The sequence below is a fragment of the Aotus nancymaae genome, unplaced genomic scaffold (assembly GCF_030222135.1).
Source record: "Aotus nancymaae isolate 86718 unplaced genomic scaffold, 86718_ANA_hifiasm-v0.15.2.pri h1tg000003l, whole genome shotgun sequence".
NCBI lineage: Eukaryota > Metazoa > Chordata > Mammalia > Primates > Aotidae > Aotus > Aotus nancymaae.
In genome coordinates this window covers 73,830,789-73,849,048 of record NW_026988414.1, presented here as the reverse complement: position 1 = coordinate 73,849,048, position 18,260 = coordinate 73,830,789, and the positions used below count along the sequence as shown (strand labels likewise).

The following is an 18,260-nucleotide window of genomic DNA, read 5'->3' as shown; positions in this document are numbered from 1 at the left end:
GGTTTTCTAAGGATGCTGTGACAAAGTACCACAGACTGTGTGGCTTAAATGACAAAAGTTCTGGAAACCAGAAGTCCAAAGTCAGGTGCCAGCAGTGTTGGTTCCTTTTGAGGACTGTGAGGGAGAATCTGTTCCAGCCCTCTCTTAGCTTCTGGTTCTTTGCTGGCAATCTTTGGCATTTCTGGACTTGTAGATCCCTGCCTTCATCTTCATATGGTATTTCTACCTGTGTGTGTGTGTGTGTGTCTGCCTCCAGATAAGGTCACATTCAGAAATACTGGGGGCTAGGACTTGAATATATGATCGTTGTTATTATTTTGAGACAATCTCACCTGACTCAGCCTCCCAAAGTGCTAGGATTACAGGCATGAGTCACTGCCCCCAGCCAACATAGATATTTTAGGGAGAACACAGTTGAGCCCATAAGAGCAGGTAAATACCTGGTGGCACCTTTTTAGTCAAGTTACTCCTGGTATTTACATCTCAAGTAGTATCTTATCTTTTGATTGTATGAGTCCTACCTGTTTTTACATTCTGTCTCAATTGTGAAACCTTCCTGGTACAGCTATGTACAGGGTGTTAGGCCAGGCCCTGGGACTACAGCCATGAAGTAGAGCAGATAAGTTAATGTGATGATATGCACTACCAGAGAAACAAATCAGGTGAAGTAATCAAGGGTAACTGGCATACAGGCCTTGCTTTCACTGGAGGAATCTTCTCAAAGGAGGTGATGCTTGAGGCCTGAATAAATGACAAGGAATTAGCCTGGTGAAGAGTTGAGGACAGTTTTCTAAACAAAGAAAACAGCGAGTACAAGACTGAGAGGGAGGAAAGGACTTAGGATGTCCAAGAAATTACAAACACCATTGTGGCTCAAGGTTGCATGAAGTTAGAAGGGTAGGCAGAGGCCACATTGCTTTGTCTAATAGGCCATGGTTTGGATTTTGATTGAGGTGCATTGGGACATTTGACAAAGATAGCTTGGACTGCTGTGAGGAGAGTGGAGGTGGATATGCATCAAGTTGGAAGAGCAGAGACCACTCAAAAGGATGCCCTGGTCCAGACGAGATGTGGGGACCACCCAGACTACTAGGGTGACAGTGGAATTGCAAGAATTACATTGTAGATTTCATTTACTTATTTTTGAGACAGAGTTTCACTCTTGTCACCCAGGCTAGAGTGTAGTGATGTGATCTCAGCTCACTGCATCCTCTGCCTCCCTAGTTCAAGTGATTCTCCTGCCTCAGCCTCCCAAGTACCTGGCACACATGCGCCACCACACCTGGCTAATTTTCTTTACTGTGTGTTGTGTGTCTACCTATCTCTGATTGAAATGATTTGGCACACTGGTCAACACCAGTTTTGTCTTTGTATCTCTTCTAATATCCTTGCATGTGGGCACCAATAAATTTTTACTGGGTGCATTGGTGGGAACAGAACCCCCCCCAATGGAAGATTTGCCATGGACTCTGCTTGCCAAGGCAGGGTAACAGTGGAGGGAGAGTGGGTTTTAACCCTTTGCTTTGCACTATCTGGCTTAGAAGTGGATCTCCATGTTGATAGAAGTGATCAACGGCTCATTGGGTCCCACTCAGGATACATTAGAATCAGCTGGTTGCTGGTTTAAAATGCAGATTGGTAAAACCAAGGAAATGTGGGGTTTTTTTGTTTCTTGTCTTTTTTGAGACAGGGTTTGGCTCTGTCATCCAGGCTGGAGTGCAGTGGTGCGATCTTGGCTGACTGCACCCTCCACTTCCCGGCTCAAGTGATCCTCCTACTTCATCCTCCCTGGTAGCTGGGAATACAGGTGTGTGCCACCATGCCCAGTTAAATTTTGTATTTTTATGGAGATGGGGTTTTGCCATATTGCTCAGGCTGGTCTCGAACTCAAGTGAACTGCCTGCCTTGGCCTCCCAAAGTACTAGGATTACAGGCGTGAATAATTTTGCCTGGTCAGAAATGTGTATTTTTAACGCATTCCCTAGGTTATACTAATGCATGCTAACATTGAGAACAGTGAGCTTTTTCAGCCCAAAAACCGTGTTCGCATTTCTTTGGAGTCTTTATGGATTTTCATGTCCTTACATGTTTTATGTTCTTACCTCTTTAACTTTTCTTTAAACAGAGAATTGTTTTTTTCCTTGGAGACAGAGTTTTACTTTTGTCACCCAGGCTGGAGTGTAGTTGTGCGATCTTGACTTACTGCTACCTCCGCCCTCCTGGGTTCAAGCAATTCTCCTGCCTCAGGCTCTCGAGTAACTGGGATTACAGGTGCCCGCCACCACACCCAGCTAAATTTTCTGCTTTTGGTAGAGACAAGGTTTCACCATGTTGGCCAGGCTGGTCTCAAACTCCTGACCTCAGGTGATCTGCCCACCTCTGCCTCCCAAAGTGCTGGGATTACAGGCGTGAGCCACCATGCCTGGCTGAGAATCTTTTTTTTTTTTTAAAAGAAAAAAACAGTATCTAAGACTGAAGCCCACACCTTTCCTCTGCTCCTTTAGAAGAAAATTGGGCTTTGTATTTGAAGGGTTCTTTTTTGGTTCTGCTTCATTTAATAAAGAAAATTATTTTTTTCGGTTTTGCAGTCCCACGAGCGTGTAAGCAAGCGTCTACATCAGAGATTCCAGGCCTGGGTAGATAAATGGACCAAGGAGCATGTGCCCCGTGAAATGGCAGCGGAGACCAGCAAGTGGCTCATGGGTGAGGGGCTGGAGGGCCTGGTGCCCTGTACCACCACCTGTGATACAGAGACCCTGCATTTTGTGAGCATTAACAAGTATCGTGTCAAATACGGCACAGTATTCAAAGCCCCTTAACTGCAAAGCCAGAGCAGATAACTTGGGATGTGTGTGGGTGTGTGTGTGTAGGTCTGCCTATGCACTCACACACTGAAGAAACAAGGAAGATGCCTTTCAAGCCTCACTGGGCCTCTCTGGGACATGGCCACGTGACCTGTGTGTGGCTGGTGCAGCCTGGCGCCAAGTGGGCTACTTTAGGAACATGAATACCTTACAAAGCTGAAGCTGGAACTTTTCCCAAAGGGTTTTTGGTATAGCCTGCCTTGGAGGGGAAGGAAGTCCATGCAAGCAAAAACATGCCGTTTGCTTTGCATACACCAGCAGAGCTAAGACTGGAGTCTCCTGTGGCCTAACTTTCACTGAGGGAATCGGATGCTATTCACACTTTGACTGCTTGGAGATGCATTTACAAAACAGACTGGGAAACGATTTAATACTCAGATGGATTGGAACTATGATGGTCACTGCTCCTCTCCCCTCCCCACAAAAGGAAAAAAAACTGGATTTGATTTTTTTTTTTCTGGTCACTTGAGCACATCTAAGATCACCCATTAGGTTTTATCTGGGACCTGCAGTTTGGCTTTGGGATAGATCATCTTGTGGATTTTATTCCTGACGAATCCCTTGCTGCCTACCCTTTTCTCTCCTCTGGTTCTCAGCCTCAACAAGTTCAAATCAGTCGTCCTTTTTAGCTCCCGTGGAACTGTTTTGTATCTGCCTCTTTACTAGTCTGCCCTAGTGCCATCCACCAGCTTTACTCTCTGACACACACACGCACACACACAATTTTAACTTTTTTTGTACATAATGTACATACTGTCAATTTTTTATTAAAAGAAATATGCTTTGATGTGCTAGCATAACTGCTCTAGCTTCTTGTGTACCATAGTACTATGTGGCTTCAGATTTAGTACCTATGAACAGATGTACAAGACATTTATTACACTTTTTACCAAAGGGAGTTACCATTGTAGTACTTTTGTGTAAAACTTGTCTTCCCCTTTGTCCCCGACTTTTTTTTTTTTTTGTAAATAAATAAAGCTTGGTTCTTACTTAAGGAATAAACTCTCAACCCATGTCCCTTGTCCTCACCAGAGAATATTGTGAAGCAGGGATTTTGACTTCAGTTCCTTATCCAGGGTACAAACAGGATTTGCTTTAAATGCTTGTTACTTGCACTTGTCCCAAATCAAAATATTCCAAAATCTTAGAATATTTCAGTCTTTTAGTGTATTTTTTTCCCTTGTTCAACTATCTGAAAATATTTTATATTTGGGTAAGTTGTCAAGCTGTGTAGTTTGTATTTCTATATATTTTTTCTTACATTGGTGATGGATGGGAGTGAGCAACTTAAATACCAAACCAGTATTTGAAAAAGTGTATAAAGCATGTGGTATACCTTAAAATGGGGTTGGGAGGGAGAGAATTTGAAATGGGATACCTATTTTTTTAATGACATAAATTTAAACTAGCAGACATTTAAACATGAATGATTAGGATTTTTCTATGTGGTTAAACTGGACTTTGTGAACAAAAACCAACTAAGTCCCTCCCAGTACTCTGGTCGATTTTTCTTCAGCAACCATTATGCAAGTCTTAGTTGTAACCAGCAATGTTTTGGGTGTTTTATGTTTGCTTTTCAGTTAAAAATCTCCAACACTGCCACCAAAAAGAAAAACATTATTTTTTGGCTCCTGGATTTTCAAAACACATGGTAGACCTCTCTGATTTTAGGCTTTTATTATTGTTTAAAGACAAAGTTTTACTTTATCACTCATACTGGAATGCAGTGGCACAATCATAGCTCACTGCGGGCTTGACCTCCCAGGCTCAAGCAAATCCTCCCACCTCAGCCCCTTGAGTAGCTGCATGCCACCATGCCTGGCCAATTTTTTAACTTTTTGTAGAGACAAGGTCTTGCTATGCTGCCCAGGCTGGTCTCAAACTCCTGGCCTCAAGCCATCCTGCCACCTCAGCCTCCCAAAGGGCTGGGATTACAGGTGTGAACCACCAGACCTAGCCTGATTTTAGGCTTTTGTTTTGTATTGAGGAGAGGAGACTGTGAGCCAAAGTGTAAGGTGCCAAAAAGAGCTTTGTGGGAGGAGAGTTTAGGGCAAAGCTGGGGCAGTGACACCTGTCTGCAGGTCAGGATAGGAATTCGAGGCCAGTTCAAGAGAAAGTCCCAACCCACCAGTGCAGCCAACAGAAGAGGAGGTTTTACTTAGTACAGCCTGAGTTTTCACAAGCAGCATTTTTATTCCTCCTGCTGTTTGACATCTGAGCTCCAAGCTCTAAACCCAGTCTGTATTATATGCAGCAGAAGGTTATCTTTATTTTAAATTACGTTTGATATTCTGTACTTAAGTCACCTTTCCGTGTGATTTGCATTTGAAATGTTGTAAACTTGGTCAGTATTTCCATTAAAATATCAGGGCTAATCTTGTGTATTTTTTTTCTTCCTAATGATTTTATAGACAAAGACTCTCTTAGCAACCCCGGTAGAAAAAAAAAAAATAAAGCTGCAGTAGAGTACTAGGGATGAGAATGAAACTGGAGGTCTGTTTCTGCTATTACGGCTTCCCTGGACTCTACAGTCCTGTATGGTGAAATACATTTTTCTGTTGTGATCAGCAATACCATGACTGTTTTGACATCTCAAACTCATTTCCGAGTTTCTGGTGATGTGCAATGTATACTGATACACATTCAGTAAAGCATGTAATCCTAGAAGTCGTGGTCACTTGGGCGTAAAGCTCTACCTTCCTGCTAACACCCTGACCTCCATCCGGTAGGAAAACACTCATTCTAGGCAGTCTGGTTCTCCACGTGAAACAAACACCAGTTTCCGTGTTAACCGACAGCTAGAGGCAGAGGTCTCCCGGTTGCTGCTTCTGAGGCTGGGTCTGCAGCAGCTGAGGCTCCTGCCCTTCCTGCCGAAGGGCCTAAGTCTCTGTCCCGAAACCTTTGAGAGTTCTAATAATAGGTTTCCCATTTTATTTTGAGATTTGGCCTGCGGCCCACTAGCTCGGACAGCATAGGAGAGCCTCGAAAGTGCAGTTTATAGCTTCCAACTCGGCTCAACGTTCATTCAGACGGCACCTGGGCTTCCGAGAGCCACTGGTGTTCCACGAAAAGCTGCCCGGGACTCGAAGGCGCCCTCTGGACGCCGGAACCTTTGGTTTCCTGCCGTGGAGCGAAACAGCAGCGCCAGGGGCCTTCCGGAAAGAGGAGCGAGAGCTCAGCGATGGCGATGGCAGCGGCGCCGGCTCTGAAGCACTGGCGCACCACTCTGGAGCGGGTAGAGAAGTTCGTGTCGCCGCTCTACTTTACCGACTGTAACCTCCGCGGCAGGTGTGGTCCCAGGTCACGGCAGCCGGCCGACCGCATCCGTGCGCCTCAGCCTTTACTTCCGGGGGGAAACCCAAACTGCAGCCACCCGGGCCGGGGGACGAAGTGCCCGCCGCAGACAAGACGGGCCAGGGAGGAGGGGGTAGGGAGTGGAATGTGCCGTGGCGCGGCCAGGCAGCCCTCTTGGTGGAGGATCCAGGGAAAGCGCGGCCCCACCGGCCAGCTGACCCCCGGTCAGAAACGGAGCGGCCTTCAGCACGCGCCCACCGGTCGGTCCCACGCAGGCTTTTTGGGGCCAGCTGCCCCGTGGCCGCGCTTTCAAGCTTCCTGACACCGGAGAGACTTCCCTACCAGGAGGCAGTCCAGCAGGACTTTCGGCCGGCGCAGGTCGGCGACCGCTTCGGACCCACGTAGGTAACGCCCAGTTGGTGGGCGGGGCCAGCGGGCCCAAGGGACGTCCCAACCCAGCTCCTGGCCACGCCTTCGTTGTCCGCCCTCTGCCCTAGACAGCTACGTGGGACTGAGCAGCACCCTCTGCTGGGAACAGCTCCCTGGTTCTCTTCAGGGGAGGGTTTTCATCCCCTCGTAGCAGCTTCTGGGCACCCTAACGGATCTCTGATAACTTCTGCCTCTTTCCCTCATCTTGCTGCTCACCTTGTTGCTCCTTTCTTGTGGCTCAAAGCTGAGTACCTTGTGACACTGCAGATGCTTGGAGAGTCTCAGGCCCCTGCCAACACTTTATCCAAGGTGTTGGTTAAAGGTGTTGGATGTCAGGAGAGGGCTTCTACTTCTAGGCCGATCACAACAGCTCTCTTGCAGATGGTGGACCTGCTGGTTCCGGGTGGAGCTGACCATCCCAGAGGCATGGGTAGGCCAGGAAGTTCACCTTTGCTGGGAAAGTGATGGAGAAGGTCTGGTGTGGCGTGAAGGGGAGCCTGTCCAGGTGAGGAGCCCTACCATAGGGCCAGGTATGGCCATATTTCAGCCCTGAAATGACCACAGCCCTTCTCCTGTAGACTCTGGAGAAGCCACAGCTGAATGGCATCACAGGGTGGCATCACAATTTCAGGACTAGGGAAATTGCCATTTTGGCATCTGTGTAATTGGTCCTTAGTTTTTATTATATGTAATACAAACTTATAGGCAAACATTTCAAACAGTTCCCTATCACCCATCCCATTCCCCAGCTATAACCAATGTTAAGTGTCTGGCTCATTCTCCAACCTTATCAGGTTCAGTCCTTATACTCCTATGTGGTAGGTCTTTATACTCACTTACTGATTAAGATACTGAGATGTGTAGAGGTTAGTTCACTCACTCAGGTTCACACAGCTTCCATTTCATATTGGATTGACTGTCAATCTGGGGTCAAGACTGTTCTTCCTTCTCTCCCTCCCTTCACTGGCTCAGCAAATATCCCCTGGTGTCCATTCTGGGCCAGACCCTTAAGCACTAGGGTATAGAAGGGAATGCAGTAAACCTACTCCTGACTTGATAGAGTTTCTTTTCAGGTATTTATTTAGGGGTGCAGAGGCCACCAGAAACCACACTCAGGCCACCTAACCCTTTCTCAGTACCCTTCCCCTAAGACCATGGGCTTTGCCACTAGGAAACAGGGGCTATTTGGTGGTCATGGTGCCAGCTGCCATGGGAGTTGGGGCATCTGCCGGGGTCCCTGATCTGTCAATCTTGACCCTGCTTGGCAGGGAGGAACCAGAGTTGGGGACTGGTGGGGACCAGGACACTTTACCTGAGCTGTCCAAAGGCTTCAAGCCTCATCTCTTTCACTCCCCTCCCTACTAGGGTTTAACCAAAGAGGGTGAGAAGACCAGCTATGTCCTGACTGACAGGCTGGGGGAAGGAGACCCCCGAAGGTGAGTCCCTGTGCCCTGGTTGACCAGTGCTGTCAGGGAGGGAGTACCAGTGAGCAAGGAGTAGCTGAGGCCCAGAGTGATCTCAGAAGCACCCCTCTGCTCCAGCACAATCATCCTTACATCTCATCACTTGCTTTTAGAAAGCATAATTTTTTCCTAACCATAAAAATAATGGGCTGGGTGCAGTGACTCACACTACCTGGGAGGCTGAGGTGGGAGGATCACATGAGCCCAGGAGGTCGGGGCTACAGTGAACCATGATCACACCACTGCACTCCAGCCTGGGTAACAAGAGCGAAACTCCATCTCAAAAAAAAAAATAATAATAATAATAATGTTTGCCTTCTTGTGGTAAATACAGGAAACCACAAAGAAGCAAACTGCTACTGTTATTCCACTCCCTAGAACAGAGCTGGCCATTATTAACATCTCAGCATTCATGTTCTTTTTTGAAATGAAGTCTCCCTCTGTCACCGAGGCCGGAGTGCAGTGGTGCAATATTGGCTCGCTGCAACTTCGGCCTCCCAGGTTCAAGCAATTCCATGCCTCAGCTTCCTGAGTAGCTGGGACTACAGGTGTGCGCCACCACGCCCAGCTATTTTTTGAATTTTTATTAGAGACGAGGTTTCACTGTGTTGGCCAGGCTGGTCTCAAACTCTTGACCTCAGGTAATCCGCCCGCCTCAACTTCCCAAAGTGCTGGAATTACAGGCGTGAGCCACCATGCCTGGCCCAGTATTCATGTTCTTCGTGTATCTTTCCAGCATAGTTTTTATTAGTTCAGATTCTATTTCCTGTTGTATCCTGACTTCTTACATTCCATATTATAACGGGTATTTTATGACACAATTAAAAACACTTCTTAGACATTATGATTGTGTTTTATATTGATTGAACCCTGTTTCAAATGCTTCCAGATACTGGGAGTATGGGGGTGAATAAAATAGTACTTGACAACAAAGGGAGACAGATCTACTCACATATGACAACACTGAGGGCTCTGGAGGGACATCCTGGGTGCTCCATTGAGGACTTTGCTCTAGACTTAGCGGGGAAGTGAGGTCAGGAAGGCCTCCCTGAGGAAGTCATGTTTGCTCTCTGAAGACTGAGTATGGCAGCACCACAGCCCAGCCTGTTCTCCAGTGAATGGCCTGCCCGTGTTGGTCATGCTGGTTTTAGAGCTTGAGTCTGAAAGTTCAAGCCTGAGAGATCCAAACATGCTTTTAATATGCAAAGAGGCAAGGCCAAGGCAGTGCTTTGCAAAGACAACTTTGGAAATATCTAAGACTAAACAGCAGTGTCATTTAGATGATTACAAACTTCGCTGCTTATCCTCCCTGATAGCAGGCCATGGGATCCGTCTGGCGTTTCTGGCACAGCCCTCCCACATGCACTCTTAACCTACTGGGGGTTCCTCTGGGTGGTGGATCCTGGAGGCAGACAGGTTGGGCTCAGCTGGATGCCTTCTGGGTGCCCCCTCCCCAAGTCCCCAGAGTCCTGTGCCACTGTCTCGGCCTGAGGCTGCCTCTCCATGTTTATAGGCTCACCCTCTATGTGGAAGTGGCCTGCAATGGGCTCCTGGGGGCCGGGAAGGGAAGCATGATTGCAGCGCCTGACCCTGAGAAGATGTTCCAGCTGAGCCGGGCTGAGCTGGCCGTCTTCCACCGGGATGTCCACAATCTCTTGGTGGATCTGGAGCTGCTTCTGGGCATAGCCAAGGTAATTGACACCCCCTGGACCCCCTGGTACCCTCTAGAGCCCTGCTCCAAGAAGGCTGTTTCTTGGGTCAGGTAAGTGGGACTCTGGGAATCCAGAGTAGGAAGAGGGTTTCCACCTGCTTGAGGGTTGAGAGAATTTTCCTATTGAAGGGGAGAAGGGAGATGGTGCTGAGCAGGGGGACCAGCAGGGAAAAAGGGTTAGAGGTCAGGGGACCTCTGCTGAGAGCCCTGAGGAGACCAGTGGGACTGACAGTCTGGAAGCCGTGCTTGCGAAGGGGATTCAGGGCAGGACCCTCCTGCAGGGCCTTGGGAAGGACAGCCAGCGCAGCTTCCAGGCCCTGTACACAGCCAACCAGATGGTGAACGTGTGTAACCCTGCCCAGCCCGAGACCTTCCCGGTGGCCCAGGCCCTGGCCTCCAGGTTCTTTGGCCAACGCGGAGGTGAAAGCCAGCACACCATTCATGCCACAGGGCACTGCCACATTGATACAGGTAGGACAGCAGCTGGTTGGGCTGGCTGGGGTGGCAGGAGTGCCCTTGAAGACCTGGATGTGTCCTAGAAGCACTTGTGTGATGCTCAGCAACTTCTTGCCCCTCTTGAACCTCAGTATTCCCCATCTGTAAAATGAGGCAGAGGGGGCTGGACTGTGGGCTCTGCTTGCTGTGGATTCATTTTTTCTTTCTTTTCTTTTCTTTTCTTTTTTTATTGTGATGGAGTCTCACTCTTGTCACCCAGGCTGGAGTGCAGTGGCCTGGGCTCACTGCAACCTCCACCTCCTGAGTTCAAGTGATTTTCTTGCCTCAGCCCCCACGAGTAGCTGGGACTCTAAGTGCATGTTACCACACCTGGCTAATTTTTGTATTTTTAGTAGAGATGGGGTTTCACCATGTTGGCCAGGCTGACCTCGAACTCCTGACCTCGAGTGATCTGCCTGCCTTGGCCTCCCAACCTTGGCTAAGATTACAGACATGAGCCACCATGCCTGGCCTCATTTATTCTTTCAACAAAATCTGTTGCCTCATGGGGCCCATGCTAGATATTGAGTGTAGGATTACAGAGACGGATGATCACAGAATCAGCAGGCAGAGTTGTTGTGATGTTGGTGGGGAGTCTGGGGCACTGGAGCGCACAGAAGAGGTACTTACTCCAGCTGGGTGGGGGGGATTCCAGAGACTTCCTGGACAAGCTTGCGGTGTCTGAGTTTGATGGGGAATCACGTTTTTGACAAGCTCCTGAAGGTGTTGATTCTGATGCAGCTGAAGTTTTGGGATCACAGAACAAGGGCTTTCTCTGCTGTGCCAAGATGTAGGGTAGGGTGTGAGAGGTTTGGGGCTGGTAAGGAAGGGACTGCAGCCTAGGGGTCAGGAGAGCCTACAGCACCTCTGGCAGGACAGCTGGCTCCATCCTGGGAGCCATGCCCCTGTTCCCAGGTATCCGTCAAGTGTGTGCAGGGGCAGGGTAGTCCCTGCTGCCTCTCGTAGGATCCTCTTGGGGGTATCTAATCCCCCAAGAGGACTGAGGCTATTCCGGGACCTGGAGCCTCCATTTCCTGACCTGTGTCATTGGTCTTATAGCACTGCCAGCCTCCTTTCCCCAGCCCCTCCTCCCACCTTGCTGGAGTGAAGTGACCTTTCAGGAAGGACACCAGGGGGCCCTCCAGGGTGAAGGGCCTGGGATGGGAGTGGGGCTAGGTGACCCTCTGGATTCCCAGCCTGGGCCTGTTCAGCCTTGCTGCTCCCTCCACCCTCCACCCCCTCCTCATCTAGCCTGGCTTTGGCCCTTCAAGGAGACTGTGAGGAAATGTGCCCGGAGCTGGGTGACCGCCCTGCAGCTCATGGAGCGGAACCCTGAGTTCATCTTTGCCTGCTCCCAGGTCAGAGGGACAGCTGCAAGGGGCAGGGGAGGCACGTGACCCTCCCTGGAGCTCCACAGGCCCCGAGGGCTTTCCAGGCCTGGGGGCAGAGCTGCTCCTCACCCTCAGCCACTCACTGGGTCCCAGATGCTTGGCCCTGGGTAGGGCCCTCGTCACTCTGGGCCCAGCTCCCCTCAACCTGCCCACAGGCGCAGCAGCTGGAGTGGGTGAAGAGCCACTACCCCGGCCTGTACTCCCGCCTCCAGGAGTTTGCCTCCCGTGGGCAGTTTGTGCCTGTGGGGGGCACCTGGGTGGAGATGGTAAGTGCGCTGGGCACCCCTCAGCCTTGAACCATGTGACGATGGCCTTCCCTCAGGTGGCCCCAGCCCTCCTGCTTTGTTGGTGACTCTGTAGGCCACTCAGTTCCCCTCTGGGGCAGGGCTGGCTCATTAGTCCCTGGGATGTTACAGCCTCCAGGGCTGTCACAGGTGGCATGGCCTAGTCCCAGACACCCCCTGAGGCAGATGGACAGTGAGGCCTGAAGGACGGGCACTTCCTGAGGTCCGGCTGGAGCTCTCGCGTTGGAGCAGCCCTGGCTTCTCCTGCAGGGTTGGGTTGGCCTGAGCGCCTGCTGCTCCCCAGCTGGCGCTGACCTGTGCTGCCTCCCACTCCCTTCACTCCAGGATGGGAACCTGCCCAGTGGAGAGGCCATGGTGAGGCAGTTTTTGCAGGGCCAGAACTTCTTTCTGCAGGAATTTGGGAAGATGTGCTCTGAGGTAGGCCGAGAGCTATTGCAGCAGGCTGTGGGCAAATGGGGCCGGTGTGCGGCTCGGAGTGCTGAGGGGCTGAGGCCGAGAGGAGGCCACTGGGAGCCCCGGTTCCTGCACTCCAGGACCTTCTTCCCCACAGTTCTGGCTGCCGGACACCTTTGGCTACTCAGCACAGCTCCCCCAGATTATGCGTGGCTGTGGCATCAGGCACTTTCTCACCCAGAAATTGAGCTGGAATTTGGTGAACTCCTTCCCGGTGAGCAGGCAGGCCCCTGGGGGGGTCAGGGTCAGAGTGGGCCTCAGTCCCACCTGGCCCATTTGCCTCTCCCCGTTTTTGAGGGGTCCCAGAGAGACCACCAAACCCTTCCCCACAGACAGCGGGTCACACAGCAGGTAGGGGCAGGACTAAGTCTGGAGGTTCTGCCTCTGCCTCAGCCCTGACTCTGGCCGCTCCACCCTGCCTCTGTTTCCCTGCCGGTAGCACCATACCTTTTTCTGGGAGGGGCTGGATGGCTCCCATGTACTGGTCCACTTCCCACCTGGCGACTCGTATGGGATGCAGGGCAGCGTGGAGGAGGTGAGGGGACACCTAGGGTGCTGGGGTGGGGGCAGGCTGGAGAGGGCTGACTTGTTCCAGGCTGACCCACGCGGGCCTGCCCTCACCTGTCCAGGTGCTGAAGACGGTGGCCAACAACCGGGACAAGGGGCGGGCCAACCACAGTGCCTTTCTCTTCGGCTTTGGGGATGGGGGGTGGCGGCCCTACTCAGACCATGCTGGACCGCCTGAAGCGCCTGAGCAATACGGACGGGCTGCCCAGGTCAGGCCAGGCCTTGGCTCTCCTCCAGCCCCATCCTGGGCCCTTGGCAGGAGCCCTGCCTTCCCTCAGACATGGGGCCCACCCCTCCTCTGGGCCTTGTCCTGTTCCAATCCTAGACCACGGGCTCCTCAAACTCCCACCCTGAGGTTGGGGGGAAGCTGAAGGTGGTAAGGGCTCCAGCCCACCAGAGAGAGAAGGTCTCCTACGGCATCCAGGGCTGGCATTGTGTGGACGGGGAGCTTTCCGGAGTGCCTCCTGTTTGTAGGGGCTGGATCCTTTTTCTGCTCTGGTGTGGAAGAAGTGTGGTCTCCAAGGCTGGGACACCCAGGCTTGTGGTCTCCTCAGGGTGCAGCTCTCTTCTCCAAGGCAGCTCTTCTCGGCGCTGGAGAGCGGCTCCGGGCAGCTGTGCACGTGGGTCGGGGAGCTCTTCCTGGAGCTGCACAATGGCACCTACACCACCCACGCCCAGGTCAGGGACTGGCTGCAGGGCCATGCAGGGAGGGTGTGGCCTTGATCTGCAGAGGGTCCGAGAAGGCAGCGAGGGACAGAGCCCAGGCCAGACCTAGGAGAAGAGGTTCATGTTCCAGGAAGTTTGGAGGAGAGCAGTCCAAGACCTGGGTTGGCCACGGAAGTGTGGAGGAGGCAGTGTCCCTAACGAAAGAGGGGTTTGGGCGTCAGGGAAAAGAGGAAACGCATTTGAGGCAGGTCACCTGCCAGAGGCCTTGTCATGAGGCCCCTGGGGAGTCCCCAGGGATTCTGAGCACGGGAGGGCTTTGGAAGGTGTCCTGGGACACTTTCGCAGGCTCCAGACTGATCTTCCCATCCCGGGCTCAGATCAAGAAGGGGAACCGGGAATGTGAGCGGATCCTGCACGACGTGGAGCTGCTCAGCAGCCTGGCCCTGGCCCGAAATGCCCAGTTCCTGTACCCAGCAGCCCAGCTGCAGCACCTCTGGAGGTCAGCCCGGTTCTGCCCCTGCCGCCCACCTGACTGCTCACTGCGGACACCTCTGTGGCTGCCCCTCCCAGCCTTTCCATCCCTGCCCTTGGCCCCTGCAGGCTCCTGCTTCTGAACCAGTTCCATGATGTGGTGACCGGAAGCTGCATCCAGATGGTGGCAGAGGATGCCATGCGCCACTATGAAGGTTAGGCTCACGATAGTCCTGCCCGCTCTCTCCAACCCCAGGGCTGAGCCCGGGGTGTCTCCCCTGTGGGATACTCCTGGGCCCATTCCAGACCTGTTGCCCACCCATGACCAGCCAGTCTCTCCTCAGACATCCGTTCCCATGGCAATACACTGCTCAGCAATGCGGCTGCAGCCCTATGTGCCGGGGAGCCGGGTCCCGAGGGCCTCCTCATCGTCAACACCCTCCCCTGGAAGCGCACTGAAGTAATGGCCCTGCCCAAGCCGGGCGGGGCCCACAGCCTAGGTACGAGCTGAGGGGAAGGGGTGCTACTGCGGCAGAAGGGTGGAGGCCAGACAGCTCAGGCCTGGGATACCCCTGGGGGTCTGTGCCCTGGGTGCCCCAGATTGGAGAGTAGCAGCACATTCTCCACCACCCGACCCCCACCTGTGCAAACTTCCTGGAAGGTCAGGGAGGCTGCATTGATGCCCAGGCCTCACCCCTAGCCCTGGTGACAGTGCCCAGCATGGGCTATGCTCCTGTTCCTGCCCCCACCTTGCTGCAGCCCCTGCTGCCCCAGCAGCCTGTGTTCGTAGTGCAAGAGGTGAGTCCTGCATGCCCTGCGAGCAGGAGTGGTGCTGGGATGCTTTCTAACCCAACTGGGGTCCTGAGTTCCTCTGCCTGGAGCAAGTGGTGAGGCGGGCCTGGGGCTGGGATGGGGCTGGGGCTGGGGTGGGGCTGGGGCTGGGCTGGGAGGACTTTTGGTGTGGGAAGGCCCTACAAACTCAGCCTCAAGGCCTCCTCCCACAAAGACTGATGGCTCCGTGACTCTGGACAATGGCATCATCCGAGTGAGGCTGGACCCAACTGGCCGCCTGACGTCCTTGGTCCTGGTGGCCTCTGGCAGGTGCCAACTCCTCACTGCCCTTTCCCAGTGCTTGGCAAATGGATCCCAGCCTGCTTCCTCTCTCCCATGGCCACAATACTGCCCATAGCAACCCACCAGTGGGTCTGGGCTGGAACCCACACATGGGGCAGGGCAGGCTGGGCAGGCAGGGCAGGCTGGGCAGGCAAGGCAGGGCAGGCCGGGCAGGCTGGGTCTGCTCACTCCATCCTACCCCACCAAGCGCAGCTGGAGGGAACAAAGTCAGATGGTTGTAAGCACCAATCCCATGTCCTTCCAGGGAGGCCATTGCTGAGGGTGCCGTGGGGAACCAGTTTGTGCTGTTTGATGACGTCCCCTTGTACTGGGATGCGTGGGACGTCATGGACTACCACCTGGAGACACGGTATGGGCGGGCAGCACGTGGGGACGGTGGAGGTGGCAGGAACACAGTCTGCTCTGGCTCAGTGTGTCCACCCTCCCATAGGAAGCCTGTGCTGGGCCAGCCAGGGACCCTGGCAGTGGGCACCAAGGGCGGCCTGCGGGGCAGCGCCTGGTTCTTGCTGCAGATCAGCCCCAATAGTCGGCTTAGCCAGGAGGTCATGCTGGACGTTGGCTGCCCCTATGTCCGTTTCCACACTGAGGTAGGAGGGGGGTGAGGGGGTGGCTGTTTTCCCCAAGCATGCTTGGTAAGGAGGGGGCAGCCCCAGGCCTGGGTGTGTGTCTTCCTTCTCTTACTCCCACCCTCCATCCCGCTCCCAGGTACACTGGCATGAGGCCCACAAGTTCCTGAAGGTGGAGTTCCCGGCTCGTGTGCGGAGTTCCCAGGCCACCTATGAGATCCAGTTCGGGCACCTGCAGCGGCCCACCCACTACAACACCTCTTGGGACTGGGCTCGATTTGAGGTCTGACATGGCAGGGTGGGGGTGGCCTTGGACTCCCCCCTGGCTGGGGAGACTGGTTGTTTTGTACGGGCTGGGGAGGAAGAGGATAATCAACATTTGCTGCTTCCTAGCATGTGCGTTGTACTAAACACTTTACATTGGCCAGGCGCGGTGGCTCACGCCTGTAATGCCAAGGGAGGCTGAGGCAGGCAGATCACGTGAGGTCGGGAGTTCAAGACCAGCCTGGCCAACATGGAGAAACCCTGTCCCTATTAAAAAAACAAAAATTAGCCGGGTGTGGTGGCGCATGCCTGTTATCCCAGCTACTTGGGAGGCTGAGGCAGGATAATCACTTGAACCTGGGAGGCAGAGGTTGCAGTGAGCTGAGATCATACCACTGCACTCCAGTCCAGGCAACAGACTGAGACCCTGTCTCAAAAAAAAAAAAAAAACCCAAAAAATTTAACATTTAATTTGATCCTCATGATCATTTGGTGGGGTGAGTACTATTATTTATTCCCGTTTCTCAGATAAGGAAACTGAGGCTTAGGCAGATAGGGTGGCATGCCCAGGGCCCCCTAGAGTGGGAGCTGGAGTGGAGTTGTGTGGTTCTAGAGCTTGCGCCCCGCCAAGTGACAGGAGCTCTGGAGTCTGGGAGCAAAAGGAGAGGCGCAGGGCCAGCGCGTGGGTCTTGGATCTGCCCTCAGGTGTGGGCCCACCGCTGGATGGATCTGTCAGAGCACGGCTTCGGGCTGGCCCTGCTCAATGATTGCAAGTATGGCGCGTCAGTGCGAGGCAGCATCCTCAGCCTCTCACTGTGAGTGGGATACCCACCAGGCCTGGGAGCTGGCAGGGGACATGGGTCTTCCCTCCCCCAATTCCACCAGCTTCAGCCTGACCCCTACCCGCCCTCCTCACCCCAGCTTGCGGGCGCCTAAAGCCCCAGACGCTACCGCTGACATGGGGCGCCACGAGTTCACCTACGCGCTGATGCCGCACAAGGGTGAGTGTTGGGGATGGTGGGGCCTTCCTGCAGCCCTAGACACCTCTCTGCCCTTCTCTGAGCACAGACCCCAGCAGCCTGGCTCCCTGCCCTCCTAGGGACATGGGAGGGAAACCCCCATTCTCCACCAGCATCGCTTTCTGGTCGTATCCCAGGCTCTTTCCAAGATGCTGGCGTTATCCAAGCTGCCTACAGCCTCAGCTTCCCCCTGTTGGCTCTGCCGGCCCCGGGCCCAGCGCCCGCCACCTCCTGGAGTGCCTTTTCCCTGTCTTCACCCGCTGTCGTATTGGAGACGGTCAAGCAGGCAAGGGGTGGGACGTGCTGGGGGCGGGGTCCCGGACTGGGCGCCCCTCGGCCTCGACCACCAGCCGTGTCCCTCTGCAGGCTGAGAGCAGTCCCCAGAGCCGCTCGCTGGTCCTGAGGTTGTATGAGTCCCACGGCAGCCACGCGGACTGCTGCCTGCACCTGTCGCTGCCGGTTCAGGAGGCCATCCTGTGAGTGGCGCCGCGAGGTGGGGGCAGGGGTAGGTCCTGCCCTGGCAGAGCCCTCATGGCCCCTCCTGTTCTCCAGCTGCGACCTCTTGGAGCGACCAGACCCTGCTGGCCACTTGCCCCTTCAGGACAACCGCCTGAAGCTTACCTTTTCTCCCTTCCAAGTGCTGACCCTGTTGCTCGTGCTCCAGCCTCTGCCACACTGAGTCCCTGGGGCTGGGGTTTTGTTTGTGGAAGGCTTTGGGGACTCCTAATTTCTGCTTCCCCAGCCTAAAAGAGGGATCAGTCTCTTCTTGTGGAATAAATCCTTGGATGAGGAACCTGCTGGTAGCTGCTGCCTGCTCCCCTGAGGGCCCATCCTCAGGCTTGGGGTGGGGGTGGGAAGTCTGGGGTGGGATGGTTTTCGGTGGGTAGGGGCAAGGTCCTAAGGTACCTATGTGTGCAGGGTCTGGGTTGCAGCCCCTGCAAGAGACATTGGGGACCCCAAGTGACCAAAAGCCAATGAAGAGACCACGCGTGGAGAAGCTCCTCCCTTGTGCCTGCAGGCAGAGGGCCTGGGGCTGGGGAGCGGCCGGACTGCAGGTTCTGCCTGGCTCCTGCCAGGATGGGGGAGCAGCCCTGGACCGTGGAGAATCTGGAGTGGAGGAGCTGTGGCTCCCGGGCTGCCTGGGGCCAGACACCACCTCTGAGGGGCT

General features: G+C 53.7%; 2 protein-coding genes across 7 annotated transcripts in view; both read left to right on the top strand.

Annotated features, from left to right (window-relative positions):
* Nucleotides 1-5,280, top strand: part of SIN3A (SIN3 transcription regulator family member A) — an 89,453-nt gene extending 84,173 nt beyond the window's left edge. For all 6 annotated transcript variants that reach the window (XM_012457645.2, XM_012457644.2, XM_064382675.1 and 3 more), the window contains one exon: nt 2,589-5,280. In XM_012457645.2, the coding sequence (XP_012313068.1) occupies nt 2,589-2,819 (231 nt within the window). In that variant the 3' untranslated portion in view covers nt 2,820-5,280. The remainder of the gene's footprint in view (nt 1-2,588) is intronic.
* A 724-nt stretch (nt 5,281-6,004) lies between these two features.
* Nucleotides 6,005-17,885, top strand: MAN2C1 (mannosidase alpha class 2C member 1). Its single transcript, XM_064382701.1, is given in 27 exon segments — nt 6,005-6,152; nt 6,434-6,559; nt 6,969-7,092; nt 7,953-8,023; nt 9,564-9,741; nt 10,043-10,232; nt 11,508-11,614; nt 11,803-11,913; nt 12,277-12,369; nt 12,503-12,619; nt 12,845-12,940; nt 13,035-13,109; nt 13,111-13,181; nt 13,527-13,650; nt 14,016-14,137; nt 14,239-14,324; nt 14,454-14,609; nt 14,810-14,907; nt 15,116-15,210; nt 15,488-15,592; nt 15,674-15,830; nt 15,949-16,092; nt 16,779-16,888; nt 16,995-17,074; nt 17,230-17,378; nt 17,459-17,568; nt 17,645-17,885. Coding segments are annotated over 27 exon segments (3,129 nt in total). The 5' UTR covers nt 6,005-6,045; the 3' UTR covers nt 17,772-17,885.
* Nucleotides 17,886-18,260: the final 375 nt, after the last annotated feature.